Source organism: Daphnia magna, linkage group LG5, assembly GCF_020631705.1.
Source record: "Daphnia magna isolate NIES linkage group LG5, ASM2063170v1.1, whole genome shotgun sequence".
NCBI classification, from domain to species: domain Eukaryota; kingdom Metazoa; phylum Arthropoda; class Branchiopoda; order Diplostraca; family Daphniidae; genus Daphnia; species Daphnia magna.
Window position 1 is genome coordinate 7101103 of NC_059186.1, and position 14192 is coordinate 7115294.

The 14192-nt window shown below is 38.2% G+C and overlaps 1 protein-coding gene across 1 annotated transcript; it reads left to right on the forward strand.

Moving 5' to 3' along the window:
* The first annotated feature begins 6910 nt into the window (after positions 1–6910).
* Positions 6911–7540, forward strand: LOC123472643 (secreted RxLR effector protein 161-like). The gene has a single exon (XM_045174520.1). The coding sequence runs from the start codon at positions 6911–6913 to the stop codon at positions 7538–7540; it is 630 nt and encodes a 209-aa protein (XP_045030455.1).
* Positions 7541–14192: the final 6652 nt, after the last annotated feature.

Below are 14192 nucleotides of genomic sequence, written 5' to 3' on the forward strand. Positions count from 1 at the left end.
ACCTGTTAATTTCTGACCAGTTCCGTAAGGGGATTCAATCGGATTCGTTGTTCTTGAGCTTACGCGCACCTCATCATTCGGTCGGGGCGTCAACATTGAGCCGTTGGTTGAAGGCTACTTTAGAGGAGACCGGTATAGAAACCTCAATCTACTCCGCTCATTCGACGCGAGGTGCCTCCGCTTCTAAAGCAGCGGATTCCGGCATGTCGATAGAGGGCATTTTGAGAATGGGAAGCTGGAGTTCAGAATCCACTTTCACGCGCTTTTATCGTAGACAGATAGAACTGTCTTTAGAGGCAAATACCTTGGTATTGGGTCGTTAAATCATAGTTTTCTTTGAGAATACTTCGAAGTCACCTAACCAAGGTCGAGCTATTGTTGTACAATTCTACAATTGCTCGAGTACGCGTAGCGAACGAAGGGCAGTTGGGATTGTATAATAATAGTGAGACCTTGGTTCTCACTAGATTCCCTCCCGCCATCCCAAGGAATATGTTGTTAATTTGTTTTTTCCTCTGCATATTGATTTTCAGAGGCAAGCCGCACTTCGGGTTCCGATCAGGAGGCTCAGGCACAGGCGGAAACCGATAATCGGGGAAGCAGAAGCCTGCCAAGAAGCAGCAGCCATCATGTTCGTTTATATTTGGTTTCCTTTTTTTTGTTTTGTTTGTTTATGGAAAGCTTCACCGGAGGGTCTGAGGTGGCCAGGTAGGCCGAGCCCTGAGGTGACTTGTGCGTTCTTCTTTTGTTGCATTTTGTGGTACTTTAAAAAAGCTGTTTTGTTGAATAGATTGCAAGGTCAACACCTAACCAAGGTCGAGCTATTGTTGTACAATTGATCTTAATAGCTGAATATTATCAATTGAGAAATAACTAATAAACAATTTTACAAACTATTCCAAACATTACCTGCATCTGTATCGTTGATTGTTGCTGTTTTACATCTCTGGAAAGAGAATCTTGTATAAGACTGGAAGTGTTCAATGTAGGATGGAACTCATTAAATCCAGAATAAAGATCATCTTCTTCATCATATCATCATGTCAGGTTATATTTATCCATCTTTAAATGTGGATCACTTGGTAACTAGACACTTGATTCCTTGAAGTTGCAAACACATGAAGCATACCACAACAAATGATCACCATAGCAACCATCTAATTAACTCCCATAGATTGTGAATCACACAATATTTCCATGCATTCTTAGGCTTTACAGATGTTTTAAAGACAAAAATTTTTCTTTAAATTTATTTTTTGCTAACGACCACCTGATTTTACGCACTCGTTATTTTATGCACTTTCACTGATATCGAAAACTTTAAATTGTTAAAAACAACGTTAATCATTAGAAAAGGGTAACGGTTTTCCACTCGGTTAGTTGGTGCAGTTAACTTAGAATTAAAATTATTAATTTGAATTTCAGTTAACTCTAGCCTACTCTACTCAACAACGCCTTCACTTCGGCGACTGCATCCAAAACTAATGGATAAGCAGGGTTGCCAGACTGGATCATATCCTAAGGGGAAAATAAATAAATAAGAAAACGTTTTGAAAATGACTGACCTTGGATTGGCCTTTGAACTCAAGGTTCATTCACTCAGTCAATTGTTTCCAAGATGCCGAGGAATCACCAAGTCCCCATCCGCCAAGTCCCCTCCAACATGTACAACATGTACGAAGAATTCGAGGTTGAGGATTGTTTAAACCGAAGGTAAGGGTAACATTATCAAATTTAATTTAATTTATAAATTTTTTTTATCTTATTGTTTTTTAATTATTTTTCTTCGCCGTTTGTAGGGTTGTGCAGTTTGAAAATCGACGAAAGGTCCAATACTTGTTGAAATATGTCGGGTACGACACACCCGAATGGACCGATTTTTCAAACTGCAATAACTGCAGGTCCCTCATTAGGGAATTTCAACGTAATTGAAGGTAAGTTAACAATTAAGGTAAATTCTTTTTTAAAATTTAATTAACGTATTTTAACTATTTGTTCTAGGGCTGCTACAGTGGACCAGGCCGGACCAGCCGATGTCAACGGTGAGGTAGAGCTGGACGGCGAAGCCTTGCTATATTGCGAGGCTTTGCTGGCCAGCGAAGCTTCACCATTAAGCATCGGCGATTCGGCCGGGGAACCTGAGCAGGTGTCTGATGGACAAGATGCTACTTTAGAACAACCTGACATCTTGCTACCGGCTATTGTTCCACCGGCCATCTTGCCGCCGGCCGTCGAGACCCCTGCCATCCTGCCACCGTCCGTCGTGTCACCAATGGCATCCAATCATGCGGTAAGATTTTTTTGTATATATTTATTTTAATTTTTCTAATTAATCTTTTAATTTATCTATTTCCAGGAACAACCATCTAAGAAAAAAAAAAGGTGCAAACGATGCGCCGAAAACAGATTAAGACATATTCAGTGCCTAAAAGTAAGTAGAAATTTTATAAAATTAACTAATTAAATCTAATTTCATTTTTTTTAGTGTTCTAAGAGGGGACATATCAAGAAAGAATGCCCTAATTATTGATGGTGTTGGTGATGGTGTGTGTATTTTATTAATACAATGTGTATTTTAAATTTTTTTTTTTTTAAATTGTTTGATAGCGCAGTTCAAATAATGTAAGAAAACGCGCCAATTACTTCACAAAACGAGTGAATTGAGAGGGGGAAAAAAAGAAAAAAAAATAATTTTTTTTTCGAGAAAAAAATAATCCATTATTTATTTTGTATGTGTGTGTTTCTTAATCTTGTGGATAGACGCAACGGATATGGAGCGGACAGTTCCAACTTCTGTGGTCCTCCATATCCCTCTTAATATTTTGTGTTTTCTTATCTTGTTCATTAATAGATTCGGGAGCAACATCCCACATGACTGATCAGCGTTCTCTCATCTTCAACTGCAAATAGTGTTGGCGATTATCTAATTTGGTTAGATACAAATTATCTACGCCCCCTTTTAGATAACGATACGATTATCGATAAGGTATCTAATTATCCCCATCTACTGGCCAAAAAATATACTGCGTACATGATTGTATCAATATAAAAAACACGGTTAACATAATATTAAAAATTATATGCAAAAGGGATTGTGAGTTGTGGTAACCACGGTACTACTAACAAGCCTCAAACAGTAAAACAAAAAAAAAAGTTTTTCTAATTTGAATCGATAGTCGTCAACAAGAACTTTATGGCGGCGAGATTTTGTAGTAAAGTAGTTTGTAGTACTGCTAAGGGTAACGACTTGATCTGTGGCCATAAAATTCGGAGTTCAAATCCAGAAGCGACTGTATATTTTTTCTTGATGATTGGCTCTTGAAAATACATTTTTAACGCATTTGAAAGCTAGCAGACGACGGAAAGATTAGATTTTTGTTTACAATTTGTATCGATACTACCCAACAGCAATTAATATTTTTTATGCTGAACATTTTCTAAGGACTGATGGCGCAGTGGTATAGTACAAGGCTAGAGTTACTGAGGCAGTGGGTTCAACCCTGATTGAAGAAAATTTTTCAGCGTTTTATTGTTGTAAAAAGCTTTGTTGTGCTACATAATAATTACTGAGTATTGCGACAGTGGTATAATACAAGGCTAGCGATTCAGAGATATTGGGTTCAAACCTGGACGAAGAATATTTTTCAGCGTTTTTATTTGTTGGGAAAAGCTTGCTTAAATATTTTTTGACGACATTTTATAAATCTGTTGCATAACAGACCTATATTTTTTGAATTCTTATGTTTCTTATTGTACTTTGAATTAGTAATAATTTAATTTAAAAAGAATTAGTAATTGCGGTGGCAACCCTGATATCAATATTAAACTAATTTGCTATCCAGCCAAATGTAGTGTTGCAGACGACGATAATTTTAGATTTTCGTCTGCAATTTGTATCGATACTACCCAACAACAATAAAGCCATTGTTGTGTTGCATTATGTTTACAGAGCATTGGCACAGTGGTAAAACACAAGGCTGGCGATTCAGAGGCATTGGGTTCAAACCTGAACGAAAAATGATTTTCAGCTTTTTTATTGTTAGGAAAAGCTTGCTTAAATATTTTTTGATGGGATTTTAGAAATCGGTTGCGCAACATAACTATACTTTTTGAATTATTATGTTTCTTATTGTAATTTGAATTAGTAATTAATTTAATTTTAAAAGAATTAGTCATTGCTGTGGCAACCCTGATATCAATAGTAAACAAATTTACTATCCAGCCAAATATAGTGTTACAGACGACGATAATTTTAGATTTTCGTCTGCATTTTGTATCGATACTAACCAACAACAGTCAATTCTTTTTAACTTACACATCATTTACCAAGTTGATTGGCATAGTGGTATAAGACAACGCTCATGACAACATGTATCCTTGTTCGATCCCAATAGACAACATAACTTTTTTATTGCACATTAGTCTGGGAAAATGGTGATTTTACAGTGGTAATCGTTGATAATTTGAAGGTTTGACTTTGACTTTTTTCTATTTGATTTTCTATTTGGAAAATTATATCGATTGTGGCTCTGTGGTATCATACAGTACTTGGGCTTCAGAGTATCGAAGTTCAAATCTCAATCCATCCAAATCTTTTATTTCGTATAGGGTATTAACATTTATTTTTTGTGTTCCTTTCGTGTTCTTTGCGACTATTTTGCAATTAGAAATCGTCTTAATTTTTTCATTTAGCATGAAAAATACAAAAAATTTGATGTAAAATTCGATAAAAATATAGATAAAACTAGCTTTGTAACATACTGTTTAGTCTTAAGAAAAGCAGACGATGATCAGTTCAGATTTGAATTGTGCAATTTATATCGATATTAGGTAACAAAGTTATTGTTCTTTGCATGGCACACTTATTCATCTTCTCAATAGCTCTGTGGATGAAGACAGCAATCGCATGTTAATGGTTCAGAGTTCAAATCCAGCGATGGGTATGGATCTATTCTTAATTTTTTGTTTTTGAGAAATACAATGAACAATGAACGAATCATTTCACCTGTACTCCATGTGCCAGACCTAGGCACAAACTTATTCCCAATCGTGTCGACCACTGAAGCTGGCATGAAGGCTATTTTCAATGGTAACAAAGTGAACATATTCACTCCTGATGACAACATCTACATGAAAGGAGACAGAGCTGATCGAACAATGTATCATCTTTGAATCAGATCTCAAGTAAACATTGATCATGCGGCTTCTGCTACATCAACTGGACAGCTGACCCCTTCACTTTGGCACTGTCGCTTTGGCCACGTCAACTTAAGAAACCTGAAAAGAATGCAAACGGAAAGATTGGTCCGAGGACTGGACTTTTATGGAATTGAAGACGAATGGAAAGACCTAAAACACTGCCCAGGCTGTCCAAAAGGCAAGATGCATCGTTTGCATTATCCCCAAATCGGCACTCGACCAACGACCTTTAAAGGCGAACGCATACATACCGATGTATGTGGACCGATGTCACATGCATCGATTGGAGGCGCAAGATACTTTGTCCTGTTCAAAGATCAATTTAGTGGCTGGTTCAGTGTGTATTTTACGAAAATCAAATCAGAAGTACCCAATCATTTTGAATCTTTCAATGCTCTTGTCAAGAATCAAGCAAACACTGCCATCAAAACTCTGCGCCCTGACAACGCGAAAGAATACTTCAGTGAAAGATTTTCTGCAAGACTAGCTGAAATGGGAATCATACATGAATCAAGCGTATCCTACTGTCCTCAACAAAATGGCATAGCAGAAAGGGAAAACCGAACTCTCATGGAGACGGCAAGAACTATTATTCACGCAAGTCAAAGCAGACTACCACTCTGGACGTGGGGCGAGGTTGTGGCGTACTCCACCTACATTCTAAACAGAATACCACCCAACAAAACAAAATTATCTCAATTTGAAATTTGGACTGGGCACAAACCAGACTTGTCACATCTCAGAATTTTTGGCTCAAAAGCTTTTGTTCACATCCCACATGCCAAACGAACAAAACTGGAACCCAAATGTATCAAAGGCATCCTAGTGGGTTTTTGCGAATTCACAAAAGCCTATCGTATCTACATACCAACACTTTGGAGAGCAGTAACCAGCCGTGACGTAATCATTGATGAGACCAAAGGATACAACGTGGACGTTCCTAATCCCCATGCTGAACCAGTAATTAGATCTCAACTTGACCTCTTTGTGGAACTGGAAATCGAAACTGAAGGTAAAAACGATGATATTCCTGTAGAACTAAATGTTCAGACAAACATCGAACCGCACGTTGGAAAAGAAATTCAACCAGATCCAAATGTTGGAGAGAACGAGATTTTAATTGTTTGATTATTTGCGGATATGCTCAACTTTACGGTCTTGACTATCTCGACACATACTCCCCAGTCGTGAAACATTATTCGATCCGTCTGGTCCTGGCCATAGCTGCGGTCTTGATCTTGAAATGATCCAACTTGATATTAAGACAGCCTTCTTGAATGGAGAATTGGAAGAAGAGATCTTTATGAAGCAACCTGAGGGCTACGAACTACCTGGAAAAGAACAAGAGGTCTGCAGATTGTCTAAGTGCATGTATGGGCTGAAGCAGGCATCGCGGTGCTGGAACACAAAATTTGATGGATTCATCACTAAGTAAGGCTTCAACCACAGCCAATGTGACCCCTGTGTGTACTTGCGGTTTGGGCCTAATGGGGAATACACCATCCTGATAATTTACGTCGACGATGGCCTTATTTCCAGAAACACTCCTGACATCATCACAGCCATTCTCGACTATTTGCGAATCCATTTTCAAGTACGATCACTACCGGTCAGCAGATTTGTTGGATTAGACATCAGTTGCGATAGATCGAACAGGATACTGTGCATCAACCAACAAGACTTTATCATCAAGCTGCTCAGAAGATACAACATGACTGACTGCAAACCCACGTCTCTTCCTGCTAATCCAAATAACCGACCTTCTCCAACAATGGCACCAAAGTCAGAGGAAGAACGCCTTCAAATGGAGAAGACAACATTACGTGAAGCAATCGGATCACTCATGTACTTGATGGCAATGACTCGGCCTGATATTGCCCTGGCAGTTTATCAAGTGGCTGCGTTTGTGTCCAACCCAGGACCAAACCAATGGGAAGCGACAAAACAAATTTTCTCCTACTTAGCTGGGACAGCTAATTACGGGATTTTCTATGGAGGTCCAATGTTGTGCAATGAATCTTCACCACTACACGGCTTCATGGATGCCAACTTCGCTGGAGATCTCGTCGCACGCAAGTCAACGACCGGAATTCTCTTCACTTTCCATGGAGGTCCAATCTCTTGGGGTAGCAGACTGCAGCAGGCCACAGCACTATCAACGACTGATGCTGAGTTCTATGCTGCCTCGGAAGGAGCAAGAGAAACCGTGTGGCTAAAGGCGCTCTTGACTGAATTAGATGTTAACGTTGGCAAAATTCCCATCCATTGTGATAGCAGGTGTGCCATTAGTATCATTGAAGATCCAGAGAATCACCAACGGGTGAAACACATTGAAGTTTAAGTATTTCTTTGTCCGAGAACAACAGCAAATTGGGACAAACTTGATGTCGAGTATCTCAACCCATGATCAACTTGCGAACAGGTTTACAAAACCGTTGGGTAGGGCGGATTTTGAGAAGTTCCGTGAGCGGATGGGAATTAGCGAGATAAAGCAGTAAGAAAAAAAAAAGAGGGGAAACAAATATCTAAGGCCATTTGCAGACATTGAACATATCTTTTTTCTTTTTTGTTTAAACCCTATTGTCATTTCTAGACCCGGTCGTTTCACAATTCCCTTTATTTAGAAGCGTATTATGTTATGTTGCTTTTTCTCAGACCAGGTTCCATTATTCCAGGCATCAGTAAACTATTGTTACACTTGGGGGTGATTTGTAACACGAGTGTATTAGGACGTCCACACTTTAGGACGACAAGCAAGAACATTCCATTCAAGAGACCACACATCGCCTATTTATGGTAGGCGAACAGCAAGGTTGAATCATCGAGTGCTTTCGCCCTTGCTGTTTCTACGAACAATCGAGATAACCGGTATGACTTATTACTGAGCAAGGCCGGTTATACGAGTACATCCGCCCTTGCTTGTTTCTACGAAAGAAGAAGATACCCTTAACCACTTACTACAAAGCAAGACCGAACGTTTGAGTACATTCGCCCTTGCTTGTTTCCCCGAAGCGTTAGAGAAGGTGTAAACGTCCTGTGCTGCTAACGCAACATTCAGACAAATGTACTCGTACATTCGCCCTTGCTTGTTTCCAAGAAGGAGATGAGTGTGGGGTGTGTCTCACGCGTACGTCACGTGATTTCCACGTGACACTATTACTATCCTCCCGTCAACTAAAAAGTTGAGACCAGGTGTTAGCGCAGCCGCGTTCAGTAACTCCTGCGTTTCCGGTTGCGGAATCCGATGGCGAAACAGGGGGCGTTAATCATATGTGTCAAAAGCTGTCTGCTATAATTTACTCTTCTCTCTTCTTACTTTTTCATAGGTCACCAGCCGGTAATGTCCTCCAATATACTTATTACATTGTTACTAATACTTAAGAACGCTATATGAGGTGAAATATAGATATGTTCAAACTCATTCTAAACTTTATCCTTTATTTTAACACTCAACATCAACAATAATTACTAAATCCACCTACGCCCCCCTCTATCAAATCGCTGTATACGCTCTACAAGATTCTAGTTCGCAGCCGCATAGACTACGGCCTCATCATCTACGTCTCGGCCAGCAGATCGAATAAGGAAAAAATAGATGTAGTCTCCCGATCTATTCTCAGAATAATACTGGGCTCCCGGAGTCTGGCCCTCAACTCCGACCAAACTCCTATATACTGAAACTGGCATCGAACCTCTGGCGGATAGAAGACTGTGGCTGTGTACCAAGTACAGTATCCTGCACAAAAAGGTGAACACCGATTTTTTTTAAAAGCCATCTGTGGGTCGAAAAAATTAATAGTTTACCTTTTTAAGGAGAGGTAGGATGGTTTTGGCGCAAAATCATTATAAGGGGGGTTAGGTACTATCAGTCCAGACACCCTTTTTTTGCCCTAGGTATTAAATGTCTGGAAAAAGTATAGACTGTTTATCTTTAGACTTCCCTAACCCCCGGCTAAGTAGAACAATTTTTGCAATACAAAATAGAGTCTTTCCATTACTCGTTATTGTCATTATCGGGTCGGGTAATCGGGTAACATATGGAAACACCAAATTATTTTTCTCAGTATGCTAGCTATCGATAAGTAAATTGTAAGTGGCTTATTGTATATGTTTCCGTCAGCGACGCGGGAGATCCGCGTTCTAGACTTGGATGAGATAACTGTTTACATTATTATTCCTGTCATGAAAATATTGAATTGTTTAGGAATTAAATAATTATTAATCATATATAAATACTTTTTTAAAAATTTTAAATATAATTTAGTTCATCAAACATTTAATAAATTATATTCATTAGCTAGATTTGCTTTGAAATCTATTAATGCAAACAAGCTTCGGCCACAAATAACCAAAGAAATGAAAAAGACTAGGGAAAATGGGGCTATCCATTGTTTAAGACATATAAAAAATTACGTTGGTGATGTTGCCTACGGAGATACCCAACGCTTTAGGTGATATATTTTGTTTGAAGTGCCAAAGATATTTTTTTTACTGTCATTTCATTAATATGTTACCTATACTTGCAGCTACAATGATCAAGGCAAGATATCATTATACTTTGGCTCAGAAAGAGAAGTACATAACACTGTATTAGTTTGGGGCTGTGTTTCATCATCGCATCCAAAGGCTCTTTTGTTGCGAGTCAACGAAAAGTTCAACTCAGCAACATATAAGGAGATCCTACAAAAACATATTTTACCTTTGAGCGATAAAGATCAATCACAACCAATTGGACTTGTTCATGATTGGTAACAGCAATAGTGCAATATATTTATATGATGTTAAATTTATTTCAATTATCTTGTAATTAGGTTTCCAGTTCATCGCAGTAAAGCAGTTATGGAGTTTGCAAAAGGCAATAAAGAAAAAATGACTTTTCTTGATTGGCCCAAATACTTTGGGGATGTCATGCCCGTTGAGGATGTTTGGTTTAAGATGATGAACAATTTCAGTAGGGGTAACGTGAAGGTTTTCAATCAAAACAATCTTTGGGAACAGATTTCATTAAGTTGGAATAATGTGTGCACTGAGGAATTCGTCACTGAACTCATTAAAACAATTCCTTGTAAATTTGAGAAAATTATTCAGACATCTTGTTCATATATCGAGTAGCCTTTGTTTTTGTAATTATTTTTCATTTCTGGCTAGCATATAATTTCATTTCTGGCTGTAATAAAAACAGGAAACACAAACAACGATGTTCTTGATACATTTTTATTGTAATGAAGTTCAATGTTTACAATTGACTGGATTTTTTATCTTGATCATTGCTTCTTCTCTCAGCTGCCAACCAGAAGGAATGACAATTTGATTAGCCTTAGCATATACAAAGGCAAGTTTTCTCGTGTCTGCAGGTGTGAGACCATGATTCAACTTTTGAGCGACTATAAGATAAGCTGCAAGTGCAGTTTCCTGTTTTGGAGATAATACTTGTCGACGATGAAAACGTCTTCTTAGTGAAGTATGATTTGGGTCAATTTGAGAAATCTTTTGACACACACGATGGATAGTTGATTTTGACATGCCTTTTATAGCTAACTTTTGAAAACTAATGCCACTTGCTTTCTTTTTCATCACAATATCTTTTGCTTGACATTCAGTTACTTGATCAATGTTCTTTCTCTTATAGTTACGAACCATCTACAAATATAAAGATTCCAATAAATAACTATTAGTTAATAAAAATCTGGCAATGTAAAGAAATACCTTGAAAACTAAGACGAAATATGGGAAACTCTGTCATGATAAATTGAATTGACTGACTGCATGACATCTACTTCTAGTTACAATCGATGGGAAAAACAATTAAGTATTTATAACATGTAACTATCGATTTAAAAAAAATCCCTCCCTTTTTGCAGCTAAAGCCAACCCCCATAACAAAAAAGGAAAATTTTGAAGAAAAAAAAGTTTAAAACTATTTTTAGAATTGTAACAATTCATTTTCGATAAATGTTACACATTACCCGACGCGAAATATAATTCGTAATCGAATGGCTATAATAACTTTAAATAAATCTAATTATTTTAGGATAAAAAAGAATTTTATGGAGCTGTCCCAGGTAACCCCGTAATGTTTTAGTGTTCAACAAAAAAAGGTCTTTCATGAAATAATTTGCTAGAGAATTGTGTATTGGACAAAACCATATTTAAAAATATCTTTAAATAGAGGACATGATATGGTTTAACATGAATACAACAAGTTTAATGATAATTTATTTTTTTAACCAGTAAAAATTTTTAAAGTTAGTTTTTATTTTTTTGTCCCATATAGCCCCGGTCTCCCCTACTGAAAACGTGCTTCACACACACGTATTAGCGCGAATTGTAGTTAACTTTATTTTGGACCATCTGCATAAAGAAAAAGGTATTGTACCATCTTTGTTAGACATTAAGTAGTATCCGCTTCCTTGGCAAGTCAGAAAAATACATTGAATAATGTTTGGAAGGAATCATTCGGGGGGTTGGCAACTCTATAAGTCTCTCTCAACTCTCTCTCGGTTCAATGACTCTGGTAATGAATGTTACTTTCCATTTAGTAAAGCATTGAGTGTCATTTTTTAAAATCAAATTAGTATTTCTGTTTCGTACTCGAAATCTTCATCGATAACATTTGTGCTATTTTATTCGAACACGCAAAGTTTAAAGATGTAGAAGAATTTCTATTGTTGTTTTGAAGCAATACATCATAGTTTTATTTATTTTCCTTCACTTGCCCACCCTTTTTTAAGCTAAGGCTGGGCCATATCTTTTAAAGTGGGTATTTTGAACGAAAGAAAACCGCTTGAAAAGCACCTACCCGAATAATGACCGATCAGGTATTTATCAGATAGGTAGGTCGGTGCGGTTTAACGTGTCTCAAAAAACATCCAAGGTGACAGTTGAAAGTGCCACAATACGTGCAACTGCGAATGTTGCAATCACTGAAAAGACAGCTAAAGTCATAGTCAGCAGTTAGTCATAGTCATGTGCTGACTCTTAATCCTTTAAAAGTAAGATGGCGCAATCAGCTGGTGATCATTCGAAATGGAGGGAAATTCGAATGCCTGGCGAAATTATACAGCATTTGAAAACAGAGCTTTATTACAGCCTGTTATCTCTAGTGTGTAGTAACCTCTATATTTATAATAATTCGTGAAAACTCAATGTCTAATTGACAATTAAATAATAATTACAAAGCCAAATTCGCTGTTCAATGACAATCGATTTGTATTTTTTAATTCTTTGTAGCTTCGATTAAAAATTGGAGCTTAGACAGTGTTAAATAAACACAAACATAACACAGAAAACAAGGGATTTAGAAGTTTCCTTGGATAAACCGTTTACCAGCGACTGATCTTCACCTGCCTTGACAGTGCACGACGGCCCAAAAAGCTGTTGTTTGGCACCTACAAAAACAGGAGCGTTAATTCGTATCTGACTGACCACTTCAATTGTCATGGAAAAAAGTGTATTCATTTCTTTCAACGTTTCCCTGTTTAATCACCGTTATCTTAAATGGAGACTTACTTGTAGTTTGAATGGGCAGTGACAGCGAAGGCTGTTTTGCCCAAACAGAAGGTAACTTGGGTGGAGGCTCTTGTAATGTATTAGGGCTCCGGTGGTCTGAAAGACTCGTAACACTTCCAGCTGCACTGATAAACGGATTCTGAACTATGACTTTAGCTGTTTTTTTCAGGGATTGCAACATTCGCAGTTGCTCGGATTATAGAATTTTCAACGGTCACCTTGGATGTTTTTTCAGTTATGTCACAAGTCCTGTCACCTGTTAACATACTCCTAGGAACAGGGCCCACTTCTGGGGATAGAAAGATTAAAAATTATTCCTACAAATTATAGAAACAAAACCATTTAGTCTTAAACGGGAGCTTACTTACTTTTAAAGGAAGGTAACTTGAGCAAAGGCTCTTTTGATGAGTTTGGGTTTCGGTGGTTTGCACGACTACTAACACTACCAGTTGCACTGATAATAGGATTCTGAACTAGGACTTTAGCTGTTTTTTCAGTGATTGCAGCATTCGTAGTTGAACAGATTATGGCACTTTAAACTGTCACCTTGGATGTTTTTTCAGCCACGTCATAAGTCCCTTTGACCTGTTAACTTACTCATAGTAACAGGGCCCGCTTCTGGGGATAAAATGATTAAAAATTATTCCTACAAATTATAGAACCCAAACTATTTTAGTCTTATACAGGAGCTTACTTTTACTTTGACCAAAGCCATTGACTATAGCGTATTTACAGTTGCGATAACTGAACCTGCCGCCATGAGTGCTGTAAACCTAGAACATTCGCTCACTCGGGCTGAGCGAATGGAAAAGCTCACCCGGGCAGAGCTAGCTCGCTACAACTCGTGTTGTGTTTATACCAATGAATGTGATACCAGTGAAAGTCAAGAAAGTGACGTGGATGGTCAACTGGGAGATGAGGATTATGAGGATAATTTTGATAATTTTTTATCGGCGAAAGCATCAGAGCTCTGCAAAGACTTCACTGCGGTCGACATAGCCCACATAGCACAGGTCAGTCACACAGACATCCGCAGTTCATCCAAAACGGATAAGAGTGATATCCAACGGACATCCGTGGAACTTCCCGATCTCCAAACTGGATGTCCCTCGGGTATCGATTGAATATTACAAAACCTTCCGGGAAGATGCCATCGGACATTGTAAGAACATCCGAAAGGACTTCTTTTGGCTATAAATAAGATATTATAAGAAAAATGCACTTTCCCGAGTAAGAATTCGAACCCAGGTCTCCCGCATCGAAGTCGGACACTCTGACCATTCTGCCATCATATTTCGTCGAAATATTATATATTTTGTCGAAAGACATGGCTCACCTGGTATCTTGCCGTACGCCCCTCTCTTTCCGAGACTGGAGATATCTTCACAGGGCCCGGCTCGACATCCTTCCTCTTCGGGGGCACTCGTGGTTTTGCTCACAGGAGCAAGATACGAGTTGCCGCCGATGCGGAAAGGAAAATGAAA